General features: G+C 61.5%; 3 protein-coding genes across 6 annotated transcripts; 1 reads left to right on the top strand and 2 right to left on the bottom strand.

Annotated features, from left to right (window-relative positions):
* Positions 1-3,998: 3,998 nt before the first annotated feature.
* Positions 3,999-9,491, top strand: DNAJB2 (DnaJ heat shock protein family (Hsp40) member B2). Of its 4 annotated transcripts, none has more exons than XM_036387091.2 (10): positions 3,999-4,104; positions 4,960-5,048; positions 6,165-6,274; positions 6,709-6,762; positions 6,909-7,025; positions 7,201-7,290; positions 7,414-7,519; positions 7,654-7,724; positions 7,950-8,171; positions 9,102-9,491. In XM_036387091.2, the coding sequence occupies exons 2-10, from the start codon at positions 4,984-4,986 to the stop codon at positions 9,110-9,112; spliced, it is 846 nt and encodes a 281-aa protein (XP_036242984.1). In that variant the 5' UTR covers positions 3,999-4,104; positions 4,960-4,983; the 3' UTR covers positions 9,113-9,491. The 4 variants fall into 4 exon arrangements, with proteins under 4 accessions (XP_036242984.1, XP_036242981.1, XP_036242983.1 ...); XM_036387090.2 differs by having other exon boundaries at positions 4,000-4,104; positions 6,906-7,025; XM_036387088.2 differs by having other exon boundaries at positions 6,906-7,025; positions 7,950-9,491.
* Positions 9,492-9,654: 163 nt separating this feature from the next.
* On the bottom strand, positions 9,655-21,248 carry PTPRN (protein tyrosine phosphatase receptor type N). Its single transcript, XM_054515446.1, has 23 exons — positions 21,116-21,248; positions 19,422-19,472; positions 19,123-19,236; positions 18,782-18,887; positions 18,464-18,662; positions 17,987-18,308; positions 17,656-17,775; positions 17,493-17,527; positions 17,086-17,372; positions 16,534-16,620; positions 16,348-16,427; positions 16,056-16,120; positions 13,569-13,781; positions 13,214-13,423; positions 12,975-13,122; positions 12,737-12,810; positions 12,363-12,440; positions 12,111-12,230; positions 11,832-11,998; positions 10,697-10,750; positions 10,521-10,585; positions 10,359-10,432; positions 9,655-10,258 (listed from the first exon to the last, which is right to left on the bottom strand). The coding sequence occupies exons 1-23, from the start codon at positions 21,210-21,212 to the stop codon at positions 10,187-10,189; spliced, it is 2,838 nt and encodes a 945-aa protein (XP_054371421.1). The 5' UTR covers positions 21,213-21,248; the 3' UTR covers positions 9,655-10,186.
* A 788-nt stretch (positions 21,249-22,036) lies between these two features.
* Positions 22,037-27,119, bottom strand: DNPEP (aspartyl aminopeptidase). The gene is made up of 15 exons (XM_036387073.1): positions 27,102-27,119; positions 26,896-26,971; positions 26,731-26,819; positions 26,544-26,657; positions 26,095-26,220; positions 25,837-25,967; positions 25,393-25,477; positions 24,865-24,972; positions 24,556-24,633; positions 24,141-24,224; positions 23,695-23,855; positions 23,509-23,548; positions 23,071-23,172; positions 22,549-22,716; positions 22,037-22,153 (listed from the first exon to the last, which is right to left on the bottom strand). Exons 1-15 carry the CDS (start codon positions 27,105-27,107, stop codon positions 22,103-22,105), a joined length of 1,419 nt encoding a protein of 472 aa, XP_036242966.1. The 5' UTR covers positions 27,108-27,119; the 3' UTR covers positions 22,037-22,102.
* Between the last annotated feature and the right edge of the window lie 284 nt (positions 27,120-27,403).

Raw genomic sequence — 27,403 nt, 5'->3', positions numbered from 1 at the left:
TTTTCCCAGCTCAGTTAAAAATTGCCATCAGCAGCTCAGCAAGACCCTCACTTAGGCTCACTAATGCTCTCAGTGTGGGCCTGATGAACTGCAAATGTCGATTTCAGCAGGTAATGTGTTACATGAGGGTATGTTACAGATGGCGTCCAAACTGCAGTCTTCTCTTTGCATCCACAGCACTCTCCCCAAGGTTCCACTCTTGCACTGGTAGTTAGGCAGCAAGGGCTATGGAAAACCACAGAAAGTTGCTTTCTGGCTTTATTTTTTCCTCTTTCTCGTTTTCTTCTCATGCAAATGCATTTGCTCCATATCCTTGTTTATTTGTCCCTGCTTGGCTCACTGTTTGCCTTTGAGCCATGCCTAGGTGACACAAAGGGCCAAGGCTGGGCATGTAGCTGGAGGGGACAGTGAGGACCAGCCAGCTTGTGACCCCAGTCCTACCAGGCACCGCAGAAAATCCTGGCCAAGCCAGATGAATGTGAGGGATGTGGAGCTTGGGAGACTGTGGGCAATGACATGTTGGTGTGCATGAGCAAAATCAGGTTTTGCTTCACAACAGGATCCCTTCCTGTCCAGCGTGAGCTGCAGCTTCTGCTCCCCCTGCAGCTGGAGGGTTCCCTAGCATATGGAGGGGGTGTGTGGTATCAGTCTATTCATTATCTTTCATCTCTCTTCACTTGGGATCTGATCCAGCCCATGCAGCTCCCAGCTTCCTCACGGATGAGTTTGGGGTGTTCTGCTCCTGTGCCCCACAGGGTTATCCAGCCCAACCTGTCACCAACCACACGCCAGGGATGTGGGCAAAACCCTGCTGCCATGAGGCTCAGCTGCTCCCTGGGCCTGTGTGCCTGCTCATCACGGATAACCTCTTCAGTCATGGGCTTCTGCCATCTCTGCCAGCCTCTGACTCTGTTGATTTAAAATCTGCAAGCACCTCAGTTTTGCCTGGGTTTTGGCTGGGGCAGCATCCCCATTGTCAGCACACGCAAGCATCCCTGCAAGGCAGAGCCTGGGACTCACAGCCTGGCTCTGTCACATTGCTAAATCTGCCTCAAAGTCATCGCCCTGCTTGAACCAAAGTCACCCTGACATGGCTGTTTCTCACTTCTCTGTTCTGCCATGCAAACCAAGAGCAGCTGCATGACTTTGCCTCCCTGGATTGTCCCGAGTCTCTAAAAGGTACAATTCTAAAACAGCCAGCTGAGATGAGAACAGAGTGGACAAGGAGATGGGCAAGTGGCCGAGAGCCTGGCCTCCAAGACAAACATGCAGAGCATCAAAAACATGAAAGTGAAATTAGCTGTGCAGGGAAGTTAAGGAGAGTGGACAGGGCTTTTTGGATGAGACAGCGGGACTGTGAGTAAAAGAACCAATGGGGATTTTAAAAATTGCTCAAGCAATGTCTTCACCAGCCCCCTGTACTTGGGGGTCCCCAGTCTAATGCAGCCCTTTCAGGGGTGAGCAAGCCCTGGAGCTCCCACTGACCCCTTTTTTGGGCCATGCCAAGAGATGGTCAGCATCGCCATCTGTCCTAGAAGCAGGCAGGCAGGGGAAGGTGGCACAGAAATGGCACCCAGGAGCCTGTCTCACTCTGCTCTGACCCTCTCACTCTATCCTAGTGGCTTTGGCTCCTACCCCTTCCCTGCTGCAGCTCCACTGCAAGGAATAGGGGAGAAGAGGAAGGGAGAACAGGGAATGGGGAGAAGAGGAAGGGAGTTGGCTGCATGTGATGAGGGGAGCAGCACACGACTTGCTGAGCACTTCTTAGCTCAAAAATTGCCAAGAATACAAATTTTCAGTACATAATTGCCAGTTTTGTTAAGGCTGTGAAAGGGCTTGTGTTTTCATGTGGAAATCAAAAGCTGAAATGTTGTGTAGTGCTGAAAAAAAATATATAGCTTAATTTGTGGTTTGCATAATAATATATCATGGGTTTATGATGCAATTCTGTTGGCTTCCTGAGAGATTGGGTAACCAGGATAAAAACATTTGGTCTGTTGGTGTACTGCTTTGCTCACCCAAAACCTCTTTCCTCAGAAAGTCTCAAGAGTATTTCATGAGCATTTTTGAGACCCTGGAAAGCTGAAAACAAGCTTGCAACACAGTGATCCTCAAAATTTGTTAAGAAATAAGGGTATTCTTGAGACACACTCAAGATGCCTGTGCTTGATTCAAAGCTGATGTGAGTATCAGGACTTCAGGCAGACCTGGGGGGAAAGGGCAGGTAAAGAGGGCATGGTGCTGCAGCTGAAGGTGTGAGCCACCAGTGAGTGATGGGCTTCTTTTATTTGGCTGTTGCCAGGTTTGAGTAGAAGAGGGACTGTGGCAGGTCTGGGGTGAGGTGTGGCTGATACTCATCTTCTCTCCTACCAGTGCTGTGGTGGGCTAATGCCCAGCTCTCCACTGCCTCCCCTAAGACTATTGGGGAGGTGTCAGTCCTCCTCACTCCAAATCCTCAAGGTGTGAGGGAAAATTTTGCTATGAAGGCATCAGCAATGTGCTCCCCCGGCTCCAGATTCACAGCCAGCATGTGGAGTTCTCTCCTATCCCAGCACAGAGGCCTCCCCACCGGTGTGCACAGAGCGACCTGAGATCTGTCGTCTCGGGGGCCTCCTTGTCCTCACATCAGCCGCAAAAGCCAGGGAAAGGAAAGCAAGGCGCCAAGACTCGGCTACACCCCAGTGGCTCCTCCTCGCCCTCTCAGCCGCAGGATGGGATCCCTGTGAAGCAGCCTGTGGCTCCATCTAGTGCCCTTGCCGGCTCTGCACCCACTGCTGAGCAGATGGGCTAAACCAGAGCCCCGGCAGCCGGGGAGGGCGCCCTGGCTACAGGCAGCCCCCAGGGAGCCGCTCCGTGCTCAAACAGGTACAGGAGGACAGCGCGGCAATGGCACCCAGGGAAAAAATCCCCAGGGGCAGGAAGTACTCCAAGCCGTTGTTCGAGGAAATCATCAAATTGCTGTCTGATGGCAGGGGACGGGTCTCCCATCCCTTGGAGAGAGAAACGCCTTTGGCACATGAGATCATGCCCTTGGCATTTCATCCACCCCAGGCACACGACTCATGGCTGGGGAAGGCTCTTCTCGGGGATATCTCTCCTGGAACTTGTCCCTGAGGAGTGCTGGGAACGTCCTGTCTCAGACTCAGGCCTCCTCATTCTGCCAGGCTTCCCAGCTAGGAATTTATGGGAGCTGAGGAAGCTTCCAGCTGTGGTGTAGGTGTGGCAGTGCATCCAAAAATCTCTGACCCTGCAGAGAGACCAAGCTCCCTCCTTCTCCTATCCAGGCCGTAAGAGGGAATCATAAATCCCCGTGGCGAGGCCACATTCAGAGGTGCAGGTGAGCGAGACCGTCCAGGACCCTGAGAATGGGTGAGCACAGTCCCTCTGCAGCAGCTGTCCGGGCAGGGGCCATGAACCTGAAAAGCCAACACCAGAGATCCTGGTGCATTCTACGGGGCCTGGGCACCCTGGTGCTCGGGTGGCCTGCAGCTCCGGGCTGCCGGTGCCACAGCGGTGCCAGCCGGCCCGGGCTCCTGGCAGGGAGCTGTGCCCGCCACTCCGGCAAGCTGCTCCCCGTCACGTCCCCCGCCCCGACAAAGCGCTGAGTCACCTCAGCTGTGCCCCCCGGCCGGCTCCTCCTCGCCGGCGGGACCGGCCGGGCAGCTGACTCGGCGGGAAGCCAGCGGCACGCGGCGCCGGGCGCTGCCCCGGGCTGCAGCCGTGCCCCGCTGCGGTGCGCTGTCAGCACCGGCACCGGCGGGACAGGCCGCTGCCACCGCACCCGCACCTTGCTGACGCTGTCCGGGACTCAGCGCGGCCCTGGGAGCGGAGGAGCCGGCGGGGACGGAGACCGGGAAGAGGCCAGACCGGGGCTGAGGGGGGACCCGAGCGGCGGAGCGGCCGCGCTGCCGGTCCGCACGCGCCTCCCATTACGTCACCCGGCGAACGGCGAGGGCGTGACGTCAGGGCCCGCGGTTGGCTGCGGCCGCCGCCCGTCACGCAGCGGAGCCGCCTCCAGGCCCGCGGTGGCCCGGGCGCGGGGGACGCGCGACACCGGCCGCGGGCGGCCCGGGCGGGCGGGGAGGGCTCTGCGGCGGCGCTCAGGTGGGCCCCGGGCCGGGACGGGGGGAGCGGGGCGCAAGGGGCCATGGGGGAGAGGCGGCCCGTGGTGCACGGGGGGGAGCGGGGCCGGCGCCGTCCCTTGCCGTGCTGCCACCACCGCCCCTCCCGGTGCCCCAGATCCGCTGGCCGCAGCCCAGGGCCGCCCGCCGGTGGCGGCGGGGCGGGGTGCGGAAACTTCCAGCAGCGGCGGGTGGCCCCGGGAGCGCCGTGTTTACAGCCGGGCCGGGGGGCGGGCCCAGTGCCGCGGTGGTGCCGGTGCCAGCGCCAGCACCGCCCTCCCGTCAGCTGGGACTCACGGGCCGGGGGCGAGTACCGGGGGCAGGACGGTACCGCGGGGGGTGGCGGGGGGCTGCAGCGGCCGCATTCTGCTCCTGTCCCCCACCCGGAGCGGGCTGGCCGGTGGAAGTGTCCCGGCGTGCCCGGGGACGTTCCCCGCTGAGCCCTTAATCCGCTCCAGCCGCTAAGCACCTTAGCGGGCTGCGCCCTCCTGCTGCCCCCCGCCCCGCCACTGAGCCCCGGGGGAAGCGGGCCGGGAGCGGCGCCGGCAGCGGGGACCCTTCCCCCGTTCCCCCTGGCTGGGCAAGCTGGGGTGACGCCGGCGGGACGGCGGTGCGTCAGCAGCAAAGGGTCCCCGGCTGGGGCTGTCGGTGGTCCCGGGTGGCCGAGGAGTGGGTAGGGTGCTGGGGAGCTGGGCATGGCTTGTGGCACTGAGTTGCTCTCGGGAGGCAGTGGGGTGGCCGGGGCGCTAGAGAGGGTAAGCAGCCTGCCCTTGCTGTCCCACACCCAGCACTACCGGGCTGTGCCTGTAGTCCCTGACTTTGCCTTCTCTCCCTGCAGTGACCCCGTGGGACAGCTCACGTCATGGTTGACTACTACGAAGCGCTGGGGGTGAGCCGCAATGCCACCGCCGAGGACATCAAGAAGGCGTAAGTGTATGGCAGCATGCCTCTGCCTGTGGGCCAGAGTCCCCCAAGCCACCCCCACCTGGTGCCAGCGAGGCAGGGGCTCCCTTTGGGGCAGTGGGGACAGGGCCCAGCTCCAGAGGTGACAATTCAGCCTTTGTTTCCTTTGTATGGATGCCAGAGCGGGGTTGGGCTTTGCTGCCATACAAAGACATCTTTTGGTGGGGTTTGGTTCCTCTCTCCCTGCTGTCAGCCTGGTGCTGGAGGCAAGTCTTGGTGGTGTTTGGAGGCTCCCCTTTCTCTCTCTCTCTGCCAGAGGGTGCAGGGCTGGCAGATAGTTGGGGCACAGGGACTCTGCTGGCATCAAACTCAAGGGACTGGAGGTCACAGAGTGAAGAGCAGCATGTCTGTCCCCTTTAGGGATGTGGGCAGGTGGGTGCTGTGCCTCAGGTACTACTGTGGAGCTGACAGAGCCTCCTGAGTTTTTGCAGGCCCTGCCTGGTGCCCTGCCCAGGTGCTGCTGCTCTCACTGGGGTGAGGCATTGCCTGAGGGGAATGCCAGCAGATTGCTGGCTTGCCAACAGGTGGCAGAGGTTCTCGTGGGGGGCTTCCCAAGAGGGAGTGGGAGAAGCTGAGAAGCATGGGTTAACCCTAGCTAGCTGCAGTGGGGAGGAGAGTGCTGCTGGTGCTCTCCTGGCCCCAGGGGCCCCCTAGCAACCCCTGGTCCATGCACACTTGCAGTGGAGCCCATGAAGGCTCCAGAACAAACCTGTGAGCATTGTCCAGAGCCATCAATGAGGGCAGCTGAGGTGGGTACACATTGCTCTGCTGTGGTTGTGCTGCAGTTCTGGGGTAATTTCTGGTTTGTTTGTTTATTTAGTCTGTGTGTGTTGGTGTGTGTATGCATAAATATGTATATATCTATATATATGTGTATATATATATTTATATATGAAAACACATACCGTTGGAAGGAAGAACTAGTCCAGGAGCTCCTGTTCAGAGCCTGATGCTGTAGGGTGCTGGGGGAAGCAGCTTGGGGTGCTCCTGTCCACAGGCTAGGAGGTGCACGCTCAAGTGGGGATTGCTGGCCCAAGAGGCCAAGGGCTGCTGCGTGCCCATCACTGGCCCTGTGTGCAGGTACAGGAAGGCTGCTCTGAAATGGCACCCGGATAAAAACCCAGACAACAAGGAGTATGCTGAGCAGAGGTTCAAGGAGATCGCCGAGGCGTACGAAGTGCTGTCAGACAGTAAGAGGCCACAGTGATGTCTTGTGTGTGTGTGTGTGTCTGCCCTTGGACTGTTCACACTGGCATGTCCTGCTTCTGGGCTCGCCTAGATTGCATCCCTGGCTGTCCCCAGGAGGCAGTGGGTCCCTCCAGCTTTACCACACAGCTTTTGGGGCTTGGTTAGTTCTTCACATCTCCCAAAACAGCCTTGGGAGAGATGCTGAGCTGTTGACATCCACAATGGGCTCTGGATACATCTCCATGGGCCTGAAGCTTTTGCATTCTTGCCCAGTGGTCTTACTTGTGTTTGGGTTCAGTGCTGGGGTGGCAGGGGCTTGTGCCAACCACCTCCTCTTGCTCCCTGCTGTTTTGCACCTCCCTTATTTGGGAGAAGTGTCAGTGCTCCTGTCCCCACCTGGCAGGCAGCTTCCTCACGGCCCCCTTTCTTCTTCCAGAGCAGAAGCGTGACATCTACGACCGCTATGGCAAGGATGGACTCATGGGAGCAGGTGAGCAGGGCCCTGGGGGTTAGTGCAGCTCTGGATACATCCCTGCCTGAAGACCCAGGGTGGCTCAGTGCCACCAGGGCTCCCCACCCTTCAGGGGAGATGTCACGCAGGGCTCCATTTAACACTGAGTGTCTTCTCTCCAGCAGGAGCAGGCAGCTCCAGGGCCAGTGCTGGGGCCCCCGAATTCACCTTCACCTTCCGCAGCGCTCACGACGTCTTCCGGGAGTTCTTTGGTGGACGAGACCCCTTTGCTGAATTCTTTGGTGTGTGTGGGGCAGGGGAGGCTGGCTCTTGGGCATCTCTCTGTCTGTGGGGCAGCTGCTGAGCCTGGGGATAGAGCTCACGGCTGGCCCTGGCAGAGGGTCCCCACGTCAGTGCCCTGCTTCTGGTTCACCAAGCTGATGGGGTAATGCTGATGGGGGTGCCCCTGCCTTTCAGATGACATGATGCCCTTCTCTGAGCTGCGAGGACCTGGCCCCCGGCACCATGGGGGAGGCCACTTCTTTTCCCCCTTCCCAGGATCCTCAGGTAGGAGATGCTGCCATTCCTCCCAGCAGAGGAGTCCTAAAGCACCATCTTTCCCTGTGCAGAGTCTGTCCCCTGCCCTCCTGCCACCCACACTGACACCAACCTTGTTGCTCCCTTCTCTAGATTTCTTCGCCTCATCCTTCAGCTCTGGTCCAGATGCAGGACTGGGCTTCCGCTCTGTTTCCACCTCCACCACCTTTGTTAATGGCAGGCGTATCACCACCAAGAGGTGAGGGCAGTGCCAACCCACCTTGCTCCCACAGCCTTCCCTCCATCAGCAGGCCTCTGACCCTGCAGCTTCCTGCTGTGGTGCATGGGCTGCATGGCCCTTGACCGTCCATCTGTTTGTCTGTCTGTCTGCAGGATTGTTGAGAACGGGCGGGAGCGGGTGGAAGTGGAGGAGGATGGGGAGCTGAAGTCGATCCACATTGATGGTGAGAAGGGGCACTGCAGACTGAATTTTTGAGATCTCCACCCTTTCCCTTTGGGGTTTCTGGGAGGTGCTGCACCTAGGCTTTGTTTTGGACTGAGCCTTGGTTGCCCTGGTTCAGAACTCTGCTCTGAAGGATTGGTGGGGTTGGTTGGAGGTGCCAGGGCCCCACTCCAGCTTTGGGGAACTGGAGTGGATGAGTCCCCCAGCCCTGCCCCTGTTCCCACAGGTGTTCCTGATGACATGGCGCTGGGGCTGGAGCTGAGCCGGCGGGAGCAGCACGCCTTCCCCAGGCCACGGCCCCCCTCACCGCCAGCACCGGCCCCACACCAGACCTCAAGCTCCTCACCTGTCTGCCTCTACACGGATAGCGAGGATGAGGATGAGGACTTGCAGCTGGCCATGGCCTACAGCCTCTCTGAGATGGAAGCTGCGGGGCACCACCAAGCAGGTGGGCACAGCCCCGGCTCCCTGTCGGCACCGGGGGGCAGCCACAGCAGCCCATCCTCCGCCCGCAGAGCCCGTGGTGCCCGGGGGGGGCTGGAGCAGGAGCCACGGGGGGCCAGCAGTTCTGCTGCAGTGGGGCACGAACCTGCCCCCAAAGTGAAGCTGTGGCACTGCCCCCTACTCTGAGCGCAAGGCAGGGAGAGGAAAGCAGGGCTGGAGTCTGACTGCTTGGAACTCAGCTCCTACCTCCCCTAGCAAGGGAGAGGCTCTCTTCTGCCCTGCCTCCTTGCTCAGGTGAGTGGATGGCTAATGGCATCCCAGCGTTGGAGGCTCCCAGACTTGGAGGTAGTGGCTTGAAGAGGAGCCCCCTTGATGGGGTCCCAGGAAGCGGGGCAGCTCCCTGCCTTGTCTGCTGGAACTGTGGGGGGCCCATGGGCAGGCATGCTCTGGCTGTGCCTGCCCCTCTCTCCCTGCCAGCCCTGCAGGCAGGCAGGGTCTCCAGCAGGTGCCTCCCTGGCTGCAGCCTGCCCCTGCCCAGGCTGCAGGGAGTGCTGAGTTGAGCTCCCCTCCTTGCAAGGAGGGCTGTGCACATAGCCTCTGCTTGGTGCCTTGTGTCTTGTTTCTTCCCTCTGGATGCTGTTGCTCCTGCCTGTACTCCCTGCTCCTCTGTCTCCTCGCAGACTCTGCCTGGTCACTCCCTTCTGTATGCCTTGCACACCCTCCAGGGCACTGTCCCTCTTTGCTTCCCACAGCAGCAGTGACCCTCCGTGCTGTTCACAAGTGTTCCTACCCTCTTCACTGCCCGTAGTTCTGCCTTGGCTGTCTTCCTCCTCCGCCTGGGACCTTCCTCCCTCCTTCCCTGCCTCTTCCCCGCCCTTGGCCGAGGAGGATTTCACAGGTGCTGTTGTGTACCCCCCTCCGCTTGTCTCCCCAGGTGTGTTCTGAGGCTGCTGCGCCCGGGGACCGCGCACGCCCACTGGCCCACGAAGGTTCTCCCAGCCAGGACTCCGCTTTCTCCCTGCACGGCCACCCCCTGCCACCCCCTTCCCCAGCACCCTCTGGCTCCGTGGGATGCGGTGAGGGGGGGGCATGACAGGGCTTGTGGCTGAGCGATGCCTGGGGCTGGGGGGAGAGGCCCTGGGCACCACAGGGTGGTGGAGAGGGTGGTGATGGGGGTTGCTGTAGATTAGGCTGCTCGCTGTATGCAGCGAGGGGCAGCATGGCTGGGCTCAGCCAGCAGGGCTGGGCTCTGCCCCCCTCCTCGCTGTAGCCCCCCTCTCTACCCCCCTTCTGCTAACAGCTGTCAATAAACCTGTTTGCAGTAGCTTCTGCCTGTGGGGACTTTCTGGGCTGGGGATGCAGGGTTCTCATCTTTGCCTGCAGGTGAGCCGTACTTATCTGGCAGTTGCAGAGTGCAGGGATAGAGATGGATGAACGTCCCATTTCCTCCCTGTGCCATCCCAATACACACAGTCAGAGGCCAGGCCTGGCTGCAGCTGCACGAACGTGACACAAGAACTTTATTCACATCAAGATACAAAATTATAGTTCTCTAGAAATTTTTCTTCTGCTTGAGTGACTAGGCAGGGAGCACACAAAGGGGACCTGGAGTGGGGCTGGGCCAGGTCCCCCTGCACCCCATGCTCCCTGCAACTGCGGAGGACCCCTGGTCCCACTTCTGCCCCCCACATGGGTACAGGAAGAGGGCTAACACAGAACTGACAGGCTGGGGAGTCCCTCTGCCAGTTCCCAGCAGCACCTCCTGGTGTCCCCCTCCACAGGGCTTAAGGGCCACCAAGCCCTGTCCCCTGTGAGGTGACAGTGGGTGTGATGGGGTTCCTGCACACAGAGGGCCTGAGGTCAATGTCCTTGGGGAGATGGGAAGGGGTGCCTGGGGGCAGGGGGAGCAGAGCCAGAAGCACAGACACCATTTTACAGGGAGAGCAGCCCCAGGGGCCAGTGAGGAGAGTGCGAAGCGCAGGGCAGGGAGCAGACAGGAGGGAGGAGGGCTCCTTGCCATCACTGTGGCAGTGCCTTCAGGATGGCGTTCACTTCCTCGGCCACAGCCGTCAGTGCAAACTCAAACTGGTCCTGCAGGAGCACAGCAGGAGACATGAGGGTCCCTGCCACCTCAGCCCTAGGGCTTATGTATGCTGATGTGGAGGGAGAGGATCCCCAGTTTGGGGCATACCTTGGTCTGCACCATACCAGGCCGCTGATCTCGGATGTGCTCCAGCGTAGCAGCTATGTCTATCTCCTTCACCCCTGGGGCAGAGGGAGAGAGGGGTGCTAGGAGGGGAGTTCACAGGCCAAGCTCAGGGACAGGGCAGAGATGATGCTTCCCTGCACCTACCTTTGGCCATTCGGTTCAGGACCATGTCGACAAGGATGTACGTCCCAGTCCTGCCTGCGCCGTCACTGCAAAACACAGATGCTTAGTCCAGGGGAGCTGGTTCCAGTGGGACTGGTCCTGGGCAGCAGGTCCCAGCCTTCAGTCACCCCCAAATGTCCCTCCATCCCCTGCAGTACCTGCAGTGCACGATAATAGGGCAGGAGCGACCCCGGTAGCACTTGTTCACCTTCCTGCAAGGATAAGAGGGAACAGGTCAGTGCCCTGCTGTGCCCGGGTCAAGGCTGTGCTAGGTGTCCCTTGCTGTGCTCAGTGGGGCAGGGCAGCAGCACACCATGATGTGGCCCTGGGGGTCCTGCTCATGGCTCCTCCTGCCTCCACAATGGTGCTGGACATGGGATGGGGACCACGAGTGGAAAGTGGGCAGGGAAAGGAGTTGATTTCCTCGGGTGGCCAGCCTGGGGAGGGGAGCAGTGGCAGGACCCCAGGGAGCGGCTCTGGTCCGGTGGGGCGTGCAGCTGGGGGCCAGGCGCCGGTGGGGCTCCTGGCATACTCCATGCAGCAGGCACGGCTGCCAACGATCACTTTTGTGACTATGCAACTGGAGCCAGATTACTAGCTGCAAATCACAAAAATGACGCCGGCAGCTGCGAGAGAGAGACAGAGACAGACAGACACAGAGAGAGAGCGTGAGTGGGACTGAGAGGAGGCCGACATGCTCAGAGACCCCCCCCCCCCCGCTGCCCTAGGCTGGGTCTCTTGCCCCACACAACCCAGGGACAGTGAGCAGCCTGTGCCTGCCAAGAGCCAACCACCACCAGGGACCTAAAGACCTGGGCAGGTAAGTCTCCTGGGAGCAGTCCCAGTCCTGCAGCCCTTGCCCTGGGGCTAGCTGGGGATCCACCACTGGCTATAGGGCATTGGGAGCAATGGGTCACAGCCAGTTTAAGGCTGGCTCTGGGGATTTCTTCTTGCACCCATGGCTGGGGAAGGTGCCAGTCAATGCTGCCCTCCATGCCAGCTCAGGGGAAGAGCACTTTTCCCACCCTCACTGTAAAGGCTGGAGAGCCCTGGCAATCTCAGCCAGAGGTTTCTTACCCACCAAACTCTGTTGAGCCTCATCCCAAGTTGGCCAAAACGTGTATTTTCTGCTCCCTCCCATCCATGGCAGCTCCTAGTCCCTGCACCTGGCCCATGCCATGGTCCTGACCCCCATCGTCGTGGCAGCGATGTCCTCACCTGGCCCATCAGTGCCTGCATTTGGGATCACCGCCGGCTCCCCAAGGGCTGGCACGGTGCCAGGTGGGCGCTCACCTGCGGAAGTCGAGGAGGGGCCGGGTGGTGGTGGGGATGCCCTCCGCAGGCCAGCTGAGGAAGTGGAACTGCGTCAGGGTGCGGGTCTCCTGCGACTGCACGTTTTTCAGGTAGAAGCTGCGCACCAGGAAATCCTCGCACCAGATGTGCTCTGACACCAGATTCACCTGCCCAAGCGAGGCAGACCGTGGGCATCAGTGCCAGGCAAGTTCTGCACTGATGCTCAGGGGGACGGGGGCTGGAGGATGCTCCATGCCACAGGCCACCTGCCACACTTGCCTCATAAATGTGGTAAAGGGAGGAGCCTTCATCTGGCCAGTAGCGATCACACTGCTTGACACTGTCCTCGGCCAGGGGGCTCAGCATGACAATGACAGTGCAGCCATGTTCCCACACCATCTGTGGGCAAGGCAAGGGGGTTTCACTGCTGGGGGACAACCCAGGTGGGAGGGCAGTAAAGCCCCTGTGACCCATTTTGTGGGCAGTACACGAAGGGACCCCGATACGCTGGCACAGCTGTGTGACACTCACCTGCCAGAAGTCAGCAATGGTGTGAGACAGTGGCCCCTGCGTGGCAATGTATGCTGGCATCCGTGGGTCGTGCTCAATCTGGAGCAGGAAAGGGGGTATCAGACTTCATGCTCTTCAGCCAGGTGTTGGTAACATTTGAAGGAATAGGAGATACTCCAGGGGTGATAGGAAGGCTGGGAATGGAGATTCAAGTGCCCCAGCCAGGATGAAAATGGGACTTAAATTGTTTGAGGAATGGGGCAGGCACAAAGCTCACATTTGTAGCCCTGAGGGATGTAACTTCAGTCCAGCTCCATCCCAGAGTGAAAACCTCACCTGGGCTGGGCACATCAAGGAGCAGGGAGGCAGGGCAGGAGCCCCCAGTGATCACTCACAATTGGACTGGCATTGATGAAGTCACTGCGGGATGGGTTGCTCTCAGCTTTCAGCTTGATCCGCACGTGATCATCTAGGGAACAGGCCAGGAGAATTGGTGAGTGGCTAGAGGAGCTGCAGGCACACTAATGCTGCAACCAGCCATGGCCCTGAGTGTCCCCATGCCCCAGGCCCTGCTCCAGCAGGACAGCTGGTGCCTGGGGCTGATGCCTGGGGCAGGGTGGCTGGGATGCTCACAGGGCACATAGTCAGGATTGCGGTTCTTCTTCAGGTTGGCTTCGCTCTGGGCAATGGAGCAGATGCTGGGCTCAGCTTGGTAGGCACAGAGCGCCTGCCACTCCTTGGCCAGCCGGTCCCGGTTGCGGAGGTGGTCCTCCATGTAGGCCTGGGGCAGAGGGGCGGCAGTCAGCCCAGCAGCTGAGGGGCAGAGGCAGGGCTGGGGAGGGGGCTGGCTCCCTCCCTCCAGGCTGGCTCACCAGGATCATGTGTCCTGTGGAGATGTCCATGTTGGACTGGACAGGCTCCTCGCACCAGGAGGGCGTGCTGCTGTGGGAGCTGGGGCTGGGCTGCGGGGCATCGCTGAACTGGGACGAGACACTGCTCACCCTCGAAGTCTCCGCTGGTGCCGCCGGTGCATCAGCACGGCCAAAGAGAGACTTGGCAGCCATGTGCTGGCGGCACAGCTCCTGGGAAGGTAGCAAGAGCCCTGTCCCTCGGCCAGTGTGCCACCACGGGGCGGCTCCATGCACCCCGAGCAATGCTGACACGCGGCAGCGACGCATCCCGCAGGGTCCCGCATCCCGCGGGCTCCCGCATCCCCCAGGGCCCTACCTGGTACTCGAAGGTTGTGTCAGCAGCACCCTCCGGCCCCAGGGCAGCCAGGCGCTCCTTCTCCCGCTGCTTGGCGTGGCGCCGGAGGCAGAGGGCCGCAGACACGGCGATGGCAAGGACTGCCACGCAGGCCAGGGCGATGAAGGTCAGCAGCACCGAGTGGAAGCCATCCCCGAAGCGGGACGGGCGCGAGTAGGCAGCAGCCTCATTGCGCTGGGGACCAAGCCAAGGTTAGCTAGGGGGGGCTGGGGGGACAGAGACCCTATTCTGCTGCACATCTGGGGATGCTGGGGGTTAAAATGGAGCAAGGGCTCTTCCTTCCCCTTCCTGAGGGTGCTGATTCTCCCAGCACACTCAGCTGGGGCAGAGCTGGTGTCAGTGGGGTGAGGCAGAGTGCACCCACCTCTGTGTCACATGGGGAACTGCTACAATGGTGTCCCTGGAGCTGCAGGAGCTTGGCCAAGCCCAGGTAGCAGTGACTTCCTGCCTCCAGCACTCAGGGCTGCTGCCTGAGGCAAACCCAGCCTGGACTGCCCTTCTACAAGGCAGGCAGTAGCCCCTTAGAACTCTGGTTCCCTGACCTCCTTCTGCCCAGCTGGAGATCAACAAGGGCTGAATTCAGCCCAAGGAGTTAATGGTGTAGAAGAGGCAACTGCAGCACTGGGTGTGCCACTCCCAGGGGACTTGCCCAGCTGAGGCTGGCTGTCCCCTGCAGCCACTGCTCCACATCAGGACATTGAGGGAGGTAGGGTGGGCAATATGCCAGCACTGCTGGGACCATCCCAGCTGTAGCAGCTAGGGGACAAGTCCTCCCTGTTGCACTCCTCAGTTAGGACACAGAGCAGCCCCTGCCACCTTGCAGGTAGTGTCTCTAGGGCTCCTTCCCTGTGACTGTGGGAGACACCCCAATCCATGCCAGCCCCATGCTGGAACAGGATGTTGCTCAGGCCTTGCTGGACAAGACCTTCCTGTCAATGCCATGACTGCCTAGCTCCAGCTAGGGCAGCACAGGGATACTGAGCCATCACCAATTCAAACATCCTGTGCCCAATGAGCTGTCAAGGCCCTGCATTACCTCATTGCCACAGCCTCCCATTTGCTATGAGCCTGATGACGTTACTGAGGGAACACTGCACCATCATCAACTACATCATCATCATCATCACCGTCATTGCCTGGGGATGTCCCCAGCCTGGGTGTCCCTGCTGCCACCTGCCCCCCCAGCACCCAGCTGCCATCAGCGTGCAGCCAGTCCTGCAGCCAGGGCACCCACCAGGCCCAGCACCTCCCAGCAGCCCTGCAGCCCCTGGAGGTGTCAGCAGAGCTGGGGGGGGGACAGAAGGGATTTCTCTCCCAAGGCCTGCCCAGGCCCTGCTGTCTCCCTGCCTCCCTACATCCCTCTTCCTCAAATCTTGCACCAGTCCCACCAAGCCCAGAGCTGGGAGGAAATGAAGGAAAAGCACAAGCTGGTTAGAACTGGGAAGGTCAGGGCAGAAGGGGGCTTGCAAAGCTGCCTCAGCTTCCTCTGAGCTCCATCTTTGTAATCTCTGACATCTATCCCAGTTCCTGCCACCTGCCTCATCAAAAGGCATTGTCATAGACACACTCTGCATATTGCTGATAGAGACAGGTGGCCTCTGGCCAGGCCACCCCTTCTTCATGGCCTCTTCCAAAGTTCCCCCTTCTTTCTTTCCTTCCTTCCTCCCTGCTCACAACTACAGCCACATGACAAGAAGTGAGAAATGGGGACACTGGGCTGGGGATGTGCTACACCATTTTTCCTCCTCAGGCTGCAAACACGGGAGCCAAGCTTGGTCCTTGTCTCCAGCCCCTGTTCCCTGCCCCAGGAGACTGTTCCTGTGGTTCCTCAGAGGAGCATGAGGAGGGGCAACCCCTCTCCAAACAGATGGTTTCTGTTCCATCCCTGCCTCCAGCTGCTTTGCCATTCTCTGGGGACATGATGGCATTTTGCCTGCCTAGCTATGGTTTGTGGGGTGCCCTGGGAACATCCCATGCTTGGGTGCCCAGGCCACAGCTGAGATGTGTTTGCAGGCTGGAGGGAGGCAAGGGTGAGGATGAGCCTTGAGGATACAGCCTGCACCCCTCTGGTCTTGGGGGGAAGAAAAGCCTCTGGGAATCCCTCTCAAACCACCTCCAAACACTGTGGAGCTTTTGTTTTTAAAAGAGCCAAGAGCCCTGGGCAGGATCGTGCTGCCAGGCAGTGGAGGGGGAGGATGGGCAGACAGGAGTGGAGCAGTCTCCAACAGGAGTCCTCCAACACAGGACTGGAGTCTATCTCCAGCACAGCATCCCAAACACTGCCCAGTCTCCTCTACTCTCCAGCTGCTCCACAGACCTGCAGCTCACTCACAAAGGCCCTTGTACCGCAGGACTGGGGGCTCCTGGCTTGTACCCAGTGGCAGCATCCCCACTGCCCTATCCCTGCCCTCCTCAGCCCCAAGGGATGGAATCCTTGCTCACTCCTACCTCTCCCACTCCTGTTTGCACAATCTTCAGGCCCAGCTCGTGCTCCAGCTCTCCCTTCACTTGCTCTGTGGACAGGGAGGAGATGGTCAGAGGCATGCTCCCCTCCACACGAGAGCCCCCCCAGAAACAGAGCCAAGGGATAGCTCTGACAGCTGCCCCCTGCAGCTCCCCACTGCAGCCCAAGGCAGGGGGATGTACAGCAGGAGCCCTCTCTCCCTGGTCCCTGGGAAGGGCACCCCACAACTGGGAGGGGAAGAGAGGAACAAGATCAGGGGGACGCTGCCCAACTCACCAGTCTGGCTGGCCACATCTGCCAGGGAAAAGTTCTGGGGGTTCTGTCGGATGCGGAAGGTAAGTGCAGGACCCACAACGCTGCCAGGGCCAGGGGGGGCACAGTGTGAGAGCTGGAAATGCAGACCCCCTACCCACCCTCACCACAGCCTGGTCCCTCCTGTCCCCGTGGCACCAGTACCCTCACCTGATGTTGATGAAGCTGGCGGTGGAGAGGTGGAGGTGCTTGGCTAGGAGCTCCAGCAGCTGCACACCAGCAGCCAGCCCCAGGGGCCTGTGGGGACATTGTCACAGTGAGGAGGGGGTGGCAGGGGTGAGGGGACAGCCCCGTGCTCCCCACAGTCAGGGAGCAGGGACAGGCAGGCTCAGGGAGTCCTAAGCACATAGCAAGAGCAGGTGTCAGGTTGGGCAGGAGGTGAGACTGTGGTGATGTGTGGTCGTGGGGGTGAGCTGACCCCCCTGTACACGAGTGTGCAGAGACATTCGTGCACACACACTCCCAGCCTTCCATCCTGCAACAGTGAGCTCTGGCCTTGGTGTGGGCTGGGAAAGGAAGGCTTTGGGGTGGAACAAGGGTTGTGGGTAGACAATGGATCAGTGGGAGCTGACCCCACAGAAATCTGACCCTACCAAAGACCCAACAGGTTCGGTCAAGCATGATGAAGCTGTGACAGCTGTTGGTGGGGAGATACAGACCCTTCACACATGCAGACCCCCTTGCAAGATCCCCAGCTCTCACTTCTGGTCTGTGACGATGTAGCCATACTCGTCTAGTGGCCGCATGCCCTGTTGTGCCCCACTGTCCTTCATCTCTGTGTAGCTCTTCTTCTCCACCACAATGTTCTTTCCGGGGCTGAGTGCATCCCCACTGTGTCCCTGCTGTGGCTCAGCCCGGGGAGCTGGTGAGGATGCTGCCCTGCCCTTCGTTCCATCCCCTGGGGAGCTGCTGGCTGGGATTTTGGGGGGTGGCGCTGTGGAAGAAGGGGACACTGGCTCCTCTCCATGCTGCATGTCCCCCTCCATCACCTGAAGGGAGAAAAAGGGAGAAGCTGGAATCTCTGAGGAGAGCCTTGGGGAAATGTCTCCTCCCTCTCATCCCACCTGTGCCATGGCACCTCCTCCAGCATCACCCTGCTGCAAACCCACCCGTTTCGCTGTGGGCATTTCAGGACCAGCAACACCTGCAAAGGAGAGAGACAGAGGTCCTACAGCACCCACCCCAAAAGGCAACACTCCCTACCCTGAAACAGGGCATGCTAGCATCTGCTGCTGCCAGTCCCTGCTTGTCCCATCCCTGCACCCAGCTCACCAGAGCTCTGGAGCAGCTGGAGGAGGGTGGATAGGCTGCTTATCTGCTGGGGACTCAGTTCTGGCAGGCCCAGGCCATAGCTGGCCAGGAGAGAAGCCAGTCTCTTCAGGGCAGCATCTGCAAGAGGATGTAGCATCAGGTTGGGTGCTTTGCATCTGCAGGGAGACCAGGGGCCAGGGATGAAGCAGATGGAGCAGGTGGGGTTGCGGGTACATTCTGCCCATGGGCATAAACACAAAGAGGGGGGAAAGTGTGAGCCACGAGGAACTCGTGGCTGTGGATATAGGACAGGGACAAGGGTTGGTGCCTGGCTGGAGAACAAGGTACCCTGTCTGTGCAGAGGGTGGCTGGGCAGCCAGGGGTGCTTGCTGCTCCCTCTCCTCTACGTTTCTGTAGTCGCTGGGGAGCCGCAAGCTGTGCTGGAGCCTGGTGCTGGCAGGGTCCGGGCGGCCAGCTTTCTCTCTGGGCAGGGAAAGCATGCCCAAGTCCTGGAAAAGATGCCCCCCATCCACTCCTGGCTGCCCGCCATAGGAGGGCACAGGGCCAGCCCCAAAGAGGGTCTGGGCAGGGACCCGGCCCAGCAGCGAGGAGGTCTCAGAGCTCTGCCTGGCTGAGCCGCTGGGATGCTGGTGAGCACCATCCTGATAGCCGAACTGCAACCAAAACACATGTCAAACCCTACAGGTCCCCTGTCACCCCACAGTGGAGGCAGGTATCCCAGCACCAGCAGAAAAGTGCTGGGAGTGCAGCAGCTCCCTGCCAATCTCTACTTTTCTGCCCAGGAGAAGGCGCTCAGCCCCCAGCTTACCTTGTGGTAGGAGTAGGGATTGAGCAGAGCCTCCTCGTAGGCCAGCTGGGGTGGGGAGGGCAGCAGGACGTGCTCCAGGTACCGCTGCACCAGCGGGGAAAGCAGCAGTGCTGGGGGCTGCTCCAAATGCTGAGCTGCTGGCAGGCCGGGGTCCGGGGCCAGCGGGGCTCGCCGGGGCTCGCTGCGGAGAGGCAGGAACCTCGAAGGCAAACAGCGCTGGGGTAACTCACCTGGGTAAAGGGGGACGTCCCTCCCCTAAACCCCATCTGGGGGACAAAGCCCTCGCTGCTCCATTGAGCTCTGCCGGCGCTGTCCTACCTGTCCCTGGCCCCCGGCTCCAGCGAGGGCGGCAGGCGGAGGCGGGGGATGCGCTCCATCTCCTGAGAGATCACATACTGGGTGATGCCGTCCTGCCACGAGAGCCCTGCCATGGGAGGAGGCTGTGAGACATGGAGGCAGCCTGGGAACCGTGGTGTGAGTGCATGGGATGCCATCCTGATATTCTGCCCCCGTGTCCCATGGCCGGGGTTTGGCCCCACTCTTCCTCAGCCCACCCTGGGCCAGCAGGACCACAGACAGCTCTAGAGCCACTAGGCAATTCTACCTGACATCCCCTCCCTGCAGGGTCCCAGGGGCTTCCCCCACGCTCCCCCGCTCACCTTGTGCCATGAGATGCCGCAAGACATCCTGCAGGCGCTGGAGCACGGGAGATGTGACCTGAAAGTAGGCTCTGTCCTGCACGGAGCCCACCTGGCATTGCCCAAACAGCCCATCTGCCAGAGAAGGAAGAGAGTGGATGAACAAACACACCGATGTGAGGCTCTCCAGGCACAGCCCCACCTTTCTCCTGCCATGCTTCCTTGCACTGCACCCTAGGTTCCCCTGCAAGGCATCTCTGTACCCTTCACACACACTTGGGAAAGGAGAGGGGATCCCTGCACTCCTGCTTGTCACTTACCCTGCACACACACCTCCTGTGGGGAGCACAGCCTTCGGTCAAACAGGCAGCCTGGGACAGACAGACAGACCAGTCAGCACAGCATTCAAGGGGGACTCCAATGGAATCTGCTCATCACCAGCTGCTTGGGGGATCCCTACGCTCCAGAAAAGCAGCACAGGGATGCAATGTGGTGATGGTGGGAGGGGACACAGCTTTGTAGCCCATGGCAGAGGCTAGGTGCCAGTCTTTTCTGCCCCTCAGGGACAAGATGGGGGCTGTGTAGAAAGTATGCCCTTGGCTCTGGAGAGTGGAGAAGGCCTGGAGTTTTTTGGGGTGCTGGCAGTTAGGAAGGTAAGACTGAGGCAGCAGAGACCTGCAAAACCACATCTGCTGCCCTCCTACATGTGGTACTACGAGGAAGGGATGCAACCCAGTGACACCGGAATCCACTCTCCCTGCAAGGCAGACCCCAAAGCATGGATGTAGTGCTGTTGGGGGTGTGGGGTGTGTACCTCTCCACCCCCTTCGGCGGGCAGCACTTGGGCAGGGGGCGGCTTCCCCCTTCCTCTCCCCCCCCGTTTCGGTCCAAGACCGTCAGCAGCGAGACGGCAGCAGGCGATGACTCAGCCCCGGATGGCAAGGAATGAACGAGAAAACAACCGGGGGGAGGGGAGGGAGGGGCCCGTCAAGCCCGCCGCGGGGGAAGGGGGCTAGTGGGGATGAGGGTCCTCGAAACCCCGGCAGCCCGGGCCGGCGTCCCCCGGGGCGGAGGCCCCGCCGGTGCGGGGCACAGGACCCACTGCCGGGGGAGACCCCAGGAACGGCGGCAGCGGGGCCAGGCCGGGCGGCAGGGCCGGCGCTGTCCGCGGTGCTGAAGCGGCGCAGCGTTCTCCCGCCGAGACGCCGCGCTCCGCGGGAGGGGCGGTGGCCCCAGCTCCGGGAGGCTCCCCCGGCCAGGACGGGGCTCGGCCGCAGCCGTGCCGGCACCATTCCCTGCTTGCTCCCGGGGGCAGCGGGCCCTCGCGGTCCAGCCGGATCCATCTCGGCACTCCCGGGCCGCTGGAGGACGAGGGGCGCAGCAGCCTCCGGCTCCCGGTAGTGAGTCAGCGGAGCCGGGGCCGTGCCGTGCCGTGCCGGTGGGCTGCAGCCCTGCTATCGACAGCGACACTCGGGTCCCCGAGAGCTCCAAGCACGGACCACACGGACCGACCCGGAGAAGAGCGGGTACACCGGCCCGGGCGGCCGCACTTACAGGCGGAGGACGGCTAAAGGGCGGCATGGGGCCGGAGCAAGCTACGCTCAGGGTCGCTGGCCCGGGCTCCCCATCCCTGCGGCAGCCCCAGGCACTGGCTTTGCCCCGGGCATGAGCAATAACCGTTCCTCTCCCGTCCCGTAGCTGCTGGCTCTCGGGCCCGGCGGGGCGGCACCTCTACAGCCGGCGGGGTGCCCCGGGTTTAGCACACCCACCGCCCCGGCAGTCCCGGGAGAGGGGCGCCCCCGGTGCCAGTGGCGCACCCGCGGTGCCGGTCCCGGGCCGCCCAGTCCCGCTATCCGCCAGGGGCCGGACTCGCCGCTGCACGCCGTGACAGCACCCTACAGCGGCGGCGACCGCACCGGCCGCGGAGTCCCGTGCCCCGCCACTCCCCGGGAATCTCCTTCCGGCCCTCGCGCAGCCCGGGGCAAAGCCGCCCTGCCCGGGGTCGCGGTCTCACCGTGTGCGGCGGTGGCGGCGGCGGCGCCGTCACGCAGCTGCCCGCGGCCGGCCAGGAGGAGGAGGCAGAGGAGCGCCCGGAGGAGCCGCCGCCCCATGCTCCGCTCACGGCCGCACCATGGCGCACCCGCCGGCCGCGCCCCCGCCGCCGCCGCCAACCCGCGCCCCGCCGCGCCGCGCGCCCCGCCCGCCGCCGCCGCCCCGCCAATGGCGCGCTGCGCGCTGCCGCGGCGCCCCGCCCTCCCGCGCCGCGGCCAATCAGGGACCCGCGCGGCTGCCCTCAGGGCCGCGCGCACGCCCCGCGCTGTCCGGCGGGGCCAATCACGCCTCGCTCCGGGGAGAGGCGGCCGAGCGCCCCGCCAATCGCCGCGTCCCCGGGGACGAGTCACGCCCCCCCGGGGGTGTGCCACAGCGCCAGGAGCGCCCCCGCCAATCAGCGCCCGCCCCTTCCCTGCCCTGCGGCCGCACTGGCTCCCGCCTGGGACGCGCCCCTGAGAGCCGCCCAATGAGCGGCGAGCGCGGAGCCGCACCCTCGTACCCCGCCCAGCGGCACCGCCCGGGCATCGGCCGCGGGCAGAAGGCAGCTCCCGGCCCGGGCACGGACCCCCTGTCCCAGCCCCGGCGGCGAGCAGCTCCGGGTCTGGCGCCAGCAGATCCCTGCGCACACGGCCGCAGGCTCGTTCCTGGGGAAAGGGGCGGCCCCAGCGCTGCACCAGACCGGACATCCTCCCGCCAGCTCTCCCTGAGGAAAAGCCGAGCCCTGTTCGGCCCCTTAGCTGGGACCTCCAGCACCCCTCGACAAGGGATTGTAGATGGGTGAATAGGCCTCGCTCATGGGTCCAAAGGAGAGCACAGGTGGGAGCCATGGAAGTCCCCAGGGGGTGCCACGTACGTCAGCCCTAGCCAGTCATGGACCACTCGCTGGTGAGACAGAAATGCTTTAATGGCCCCAGGACTAAACCCCACTGCTACTCCCTCCCCGCCACGTTCAGTCGACCACCAGGCTGCTGCTGACCGTCGGCAGGAGCTCGAAGAAGCCCTGGAAGAAGAGAGGCTGTCAGGGTGGGCCGAGCAAGGCGGTGCGGGGTGAGGGGACAGGCAGTGGGGGCAGGCAGCAGCTCCCTGTCACAGCGTCATAGTAGGCAGCTACTTGCAGAGAGCAGGACCACGTCGCCATAGTAACCCATCGCTGACTCAAGGCTAGCACTGGTTGCCATAGGAACTACTTAGGGATGGCAGTCACTGGGGAAGGCTGGGATGAGAGGGGGCACCTCCGGAAGCAGCCAGTACCTGAGCTGCTCCAGAGAGCTGGGGAGCTCTGTGGGATGGCTGGGTTCAGCCCCAAAGCAGGGATTGGTTGGGGACATGGAGATGTGGGAGATGTAGAGGAGCAAGGAGTGAGCTTTAGCACAGGATGGGGGCCACAGGGCTCACCTTGAAGAGGGTGATGCTCTGAAGCACCCCTGAAGTGCAGCACATCTCCCGGATGGAATGCATGGCCAGCTGCGGGCAGCCAATGTCCAGCACACGCAGCCCCAGGCGGGAGGCCAGGATGGGGCCGATGGTGGTGCCGCAGGGTGTGTCGTTGCGCACCATGAACTCCTGCGTGGGGACAAGACCTCAGCAGCTCCACATGCTACCCCATGGCCTCCCACACGGGCCCTCAGCCCTGAAGGGAGGTGACCTGGGGCAGGGAAGCAGCACCGACCCATGCCAGGGTTCAAAGAACGCTCCAGAGATAGGACACACTCAGGCCAGGCTCCATTCTGCTCACCAGCCTGCTCCCGAAGCAGTCCTGGGGCTGGAGCCCCACAGCAACAGGCAGCACAGAGACCCCAGTGGGGTCAGACATAGTAACAGGGGTGGAGCTTTGGCACAGGCCCCCTCTGATGAACCCGGGCAGGGCTGCAGCCCAAACTCCTGATGTTCAAGGAGGGCTCACCCAGTCCTGCTCACCTGCAGAGGGACACCCACGCGGGCAGCAATGTCCCGGATCACAGCTTCAGTGACAGCCGTGGAGGCGTAGCGCTGGTTGCTGTTCACTTTGATGACAGGGCCCTGCACAAAGGAAGGCACCGCAGGCCCGTGATGGGACCCAGGAACAGTCAGTGGCCCTGGAAACACCCATGTCCAGGCAATGCCCAACATATCATCCATTCTCCCTTTCCTGGGTGAGCCCATGGGGATGGGGACAGTGTTTCCATGGGGACAGCCCCAGCTCAGAGCAGGGAGGAGCTCTGTGGACAAGACTGGGATCCCAAGTGATTAACATCAGACATGTGGCATAGTCAAATCCATTGCAGGATAAACATTTTCCATTTGAATGCTGGGTTGCAGTGCTGCAGGACAGACAGACAGCAACCATCCTAGACCCAAGCAGAGGGCTGCCCTCACCTTGTGGAAGGCTGGACGATGATTCTCCTCATGCTTGTCCCTGCAAAAGAGAAGTGTTTCACACTCTTACTCATACCCTGCTGCAACAAGGACTGTCCTGTCTGTACCACCTGGGGAGTGATGGGGATACATCCCACAGGTGGCAGGGCAAGCTGTCAGGCCTGTGGCACGTCTCAGACTACTCACACATAATTGGGGTGCACAGCATGGGCCATATCAGCACTGATCATGTAAGACTTGGCCACTGCCTCCTCGAAGGCTGTCAGGTTGTGCGGCGACGCAGAGATCCGGCGCAGCACCAGCTCCGTTAGCAAGGACTCTGCACCCTGTGCACTCTCTGACCCTACCTGCCAAGGATCACCATCAGCACAAGCCTGCAGCACCACAGGGGCCAGAGGAGTGACAAGCTGCTCCCTAAGGCCAGCCAAGCAGCTTCCTGCCACACCAGTGCTTCCCACCCCTGCCTGGGCCACGCTCCACGTGGCTGTAAGCAAATCCCTGCTTCCTCCACTGGGCTGTGGGATCTCTCTCCTGCTAGGATGCTCTCTCCAATGCTAGGCATGGCTGGGGAAGAGCAGAGAACATGGAGCACCTTCTGGTGCCAGCCACCCCATGGCTGTGGCCTCGCTCACCTCCTCGTTGTCATAGAGCGCGATGAGACGCACATTGGGCTCCTCAGAGAGGGATGAGGGTGCTGCACATGAGTCAATCAAGGCCTGCAGGATTAGGGGGGAATGGACACCAGCATGAGTACCACTCCATCCGGGGAATCTCATGACTGAGCCATCAGGAAATCCCCCAGGAGAGCCCAAAGCATGGAGGAAGGGAGCTGTGGGCACACACATTGCCCAGCGATAGCAGGAGTCACCCCTGCGAGCTGCTGGGAATCCCACACACCCAGCAAAGGGGGCATCCAACCCCAGCTCCTCCAACTATCTAGACCCATTCCATGAGAACACAACTCCCTGCAGAGCCTTTGGCCAGCCCAAAGCTGAGCTGGGGTGCATGGGGGCCATGCTGCAGTCTCCAGGTTGTTTCCCCTCTCACCTGCAAGGCGCAGTAGCAGCTGTGCAGGTTGTCCAGACGTGGGGAGAAGATGAACTCATCGAAGGCACCACCCAGCGTCTGCAGAGAGCCAAGAGGAGTAGGGCACAAGCTCTGGGTCACCAAAAAGTACCTGCCACTGGGTTCCCATTCCAGTACCCTTATCTCTGCCCCTCAGGAGCAGCTCGCTCTAGTTCCATTGAGCTCCCAGCCCTGGCACACCCCAGGCAAAGGACACGCACCAGGTAACACCTGTGTAGTGCCAGATTGTAGGCTGTGTGCAGACAGAGGGAGGTTTCTGCCCTTACTCACCGCTGGCTGTGTATCTGCCAGGCATAATTCCATCTCCACAATCTGCTCTGGTTTCACCCCCAGCTGGGGGCAGATCAGGGAAAGCAGAACAGGACTGTGCCGCTCTGACTGGGAAGAAAGCAGAGCTGTGGGCAGGGCAGGCAGTGGATGGCAGGAGAAACTCCTGGTTTCCCTTTGCAAAGCTGTCCCTGACCCTGCTTATATTGGCAGAGTCCTCTCTCCTACTGACATCTCCCATGTTCAAGCCCCCACCTCACCCAGCACAGCTCTATGCCCTGTGCTAGCCCCCCTCCCTGCCCTGCCTCCTCAGGGAGATGTACCCTTCCACACTGGCTGCAAGCAAGGGTGAGAAGAGAGAGATGGCTGAACAGATGCGCCGTGTACACAGCTGTGAGGCAGAGTGGAAGGTTACCAGTAGTCCACAGGGAGAAGGGGAACGTGGGGGCAGGTCCCTGAGGACTCAGAATCAAAGGTGACAAGTATGAGGTCCTTGCAAGTGTCCCTGCTGATCCTTGGCACACAGCTCACCTGGGCCGCAGCACTGCAAGGTGTGGACTCCATAAGCACCTCCTTTTCCAGCTCCTCCTGCACTGCAGTGGCCAGAATGGGAACCCTGGGGGGGGTCAGCAACATTAGCTCCCAGAGCTTTGCTCACCTCACCTGCTTGGGTTACACATTGCCAACCCTTCCTGGTGTGTTTGCCTTCTTCCTCCAGGTAATGATGATATGCCAAATGGAAGAAGAATGCACATTTTAAACATGAATCTATTGTGCCACCTCAGGACACTGCAGTGTGCTTTCCCAAATGCTTGGAAGCATCTCCTGGAAGTACTCTATGGGGCTAAAAGCCACTGCAGATCTCCCCACTGCAATGAGTGGCTGCCAAAGGGAGAACTAAGGCGGGGCTTTGCTCTAGCTGGGTCCCAGCCCTCCCAAGGGCTGGCCAGGAGTCAGGGCTGAGCCAGGCCTTACAGGTGGTGCTCGGTGTTGGGTCCGAAGTTCTCATTGATGCTGCGCTGCAGATGGATGGCCAGGTGAGGAATGCGGAGGACGGGCCGCTCCACACGTACCAGGCGCTGCTCCAGGCGCCCCGTGGCTTGGTCCTGAAACACAAGGAGGCCTTCTGGGGCCAGGCCTGCAGAGCTGAGAGGCTGCAGCAGGCGCCACTCTGTGTACCCAGTGCCAGAGACATACAGCTATCCAACCATGCGTGCCCTAAATCAGACTCACCTTTATGATCACCCTCCCGGCCACGGTGAGGTCACGGTCGAACCAGGTGTTCCAGATGCCCCCTCCATAGGTCTCCACTCCAACTTGCACTATGCCCACCTGTCCCCTCTTAGAGCGACGCTTCACCTGGGCAACAGCAGAGGTGTCACTGCTGGCACCATGAAGCGCTGGGGAACGGGCAGCTGGTGGGAACTGGGCAGCTCATGCCCAGAGCCTCACTGCTGATGCTGCCAGCACAGGGTGCTGTGAGGGGCTTTGCAGGACCGGGGACACAGAGGAGACAGCAGCAGGCAGAGCAATGCAAGGGCTGCTCTGGGTGATACATTTGGGAGGTGTAGGGAGCCAACAATGATGCTGCAGGGCACAGGGGTAGTCAGGACAGTTTTTGCTTGTGGCATGAAACTGGAGAACTCCAGAGAAAGACTCAGCACCCAGCTGGGCGACCTTACCCTGAGGCAGGGGCTATCGGTGTGGGCTCCTAGCAGGCTGAACCCATTCCCGGGCTGGAACTGGCCGCCGACGGCGAAGGCGATGAGGGTGGAGTAGTTCCTGGTGATGAAGTACTGGAGGCAGAGGGGTAGAGGTGAGATGCCCCGTCCACCCCGGCTCCCGCTGCCCCGTCCCAGCCGGGCCCACCTTCTGCGCCGGCCGCACGTCCCAGTGCTCCGTCTCCTTCAGCTCCTGGAAGCCAGCCTGCAGTAGCCGGCTACGGCATTCGGCCACCACTGAGGGGAAAAGAGCCGTCAGGGCCGCCCGCGGGAAGAGGAACAGGGCCGGGGAGGGGAGCGGGCGGGCGCTCACCGTGGTACGGCGACGGACTGCGGTTCACGAACTTCACCAGTTCCTGCGCCGCCGCCTTCGAGCCCTGCGCCGCCGCCTGTGGGCACCGCCGTCACCGCACATTGCCGGCAAAACCCCGCCCCGGGCCGGGACCCCCGCGGGACCGGGGACCCCGTCCCGGGCGGCACCGACCCGACCCCGTCCCGCGCCCGCCGCCCGCCCGCTACCTGCATGGCCGCCACCGCCCCGCGCCGGCCCGAACAGCGCCCCCTGCTGGCCTGGAGGAACGCGCGGCCTGCACCCGGACTCCGAACTCTGCACCCTGCAATCCGCACCCTGCAATCCACACCCCGCAATCCGCACCCTGCACCCGGCCACGCACCTCGCAATCCACACCTTGAACCCCGCAATCCACACCCTGCACCCGGCCCTGCACCTCGCAATCCACACCCTGCAATCTGCACCCTGCACCTCGCAATCTGCACCCGGCCTTGCACCCTGCAATCAGCACCTCGCAATCTGCACCCTG

This window comes from Molothrus ater, chromosome 7 (genome assembly GCF_012460135.2).
Source record: "Molothrus ater isolate BHLD 08-10-18 breed brown headed cowbird chromosome 7, BPBGC_Mater_1.1, whole genome shotgun sequence".
Lineage (NCBI taxonomy): Eukaryota > Metazoa > Chordata > Aves > Passeriformes > Icteridae > Molothrus > Molothrus ater.
The sequence above is the reverse complement of the archived record's forward strand: the minus strand, read 5'-3'. Positions and strand labels throughout refer to the sequence as shown.

What these genes read in the sequence shown, in the direction of transcription:
- PTPRN (XM_054515446.1), bottom strand. Translation starts at nt 21,212, where the DNA reads ATGGGGCGGCGGCTCCTCCGGGCGCTCCTCTGCCTCCTCCTCCTGGCC. An exon ending in GCCAGCTTCATCAACATCAG is followed by an intron (nt 16,428 to 16,533) that starts GTGAGGGTACTG and finishes TGGCCCTGGCAG; the next exon opens with CGTTGTGGGTCCTGCACTTA. An exon ending in AGATGTGGCCAGCCAGACTG is followed by an intron (nt 16,121 to 16,347) that starts GTGAGTTGGGCA and finishes CCCTGTCCACAG; the next exon opens with AGCAAGTGAAGGGAGAGCTG.
- DNAJB2 (XM_036387088.2), top strand. Translation starts at nt 4,984, where the DNA reads ATGGTTGACTACTACGAAGCGCTGGGGGTGAGCCGCAATGCCACCGCC. An exon ending in GGATGGACTCATGGGAGCAG is followed by an intron (nt 6,763 to 6,905) that starts GTGAGCAGGGCC and finishes TCTTCTCTCCAG; the next exon opens with CAGGAGCAGGCAGCTCCAGG. An exon ending in AGGCGTATCACCACCAAGAG is followed by an intron (nt 7,520 to 7,653) that starts GTGAGGGCAGTG and finishes GTCTGTCTGCAG; the next exon opens with GATTGTTGAGAACGGGCGGG.
- DNPEP (XM_036387073.1), bottom strand. An exon ending in CCCAACACCGAGCACCACCT is followed by an intron (nt 25,478 to 25,836) that starts GTAAGGCCTGGC and finishes GACCCCCCCCAG; the next exon opens with GGTTCCCATTCTGGCCACTG. An exon ending in CTTGCAGTGCTGCGGCCCAG is followed by an intron (nt 24,973 to 25,392) that starts GTGAGCTGTGTG and finishes CTTTCTTCCCAG; the next exon opens with TCAGAGCGGCACAGTCCTGT.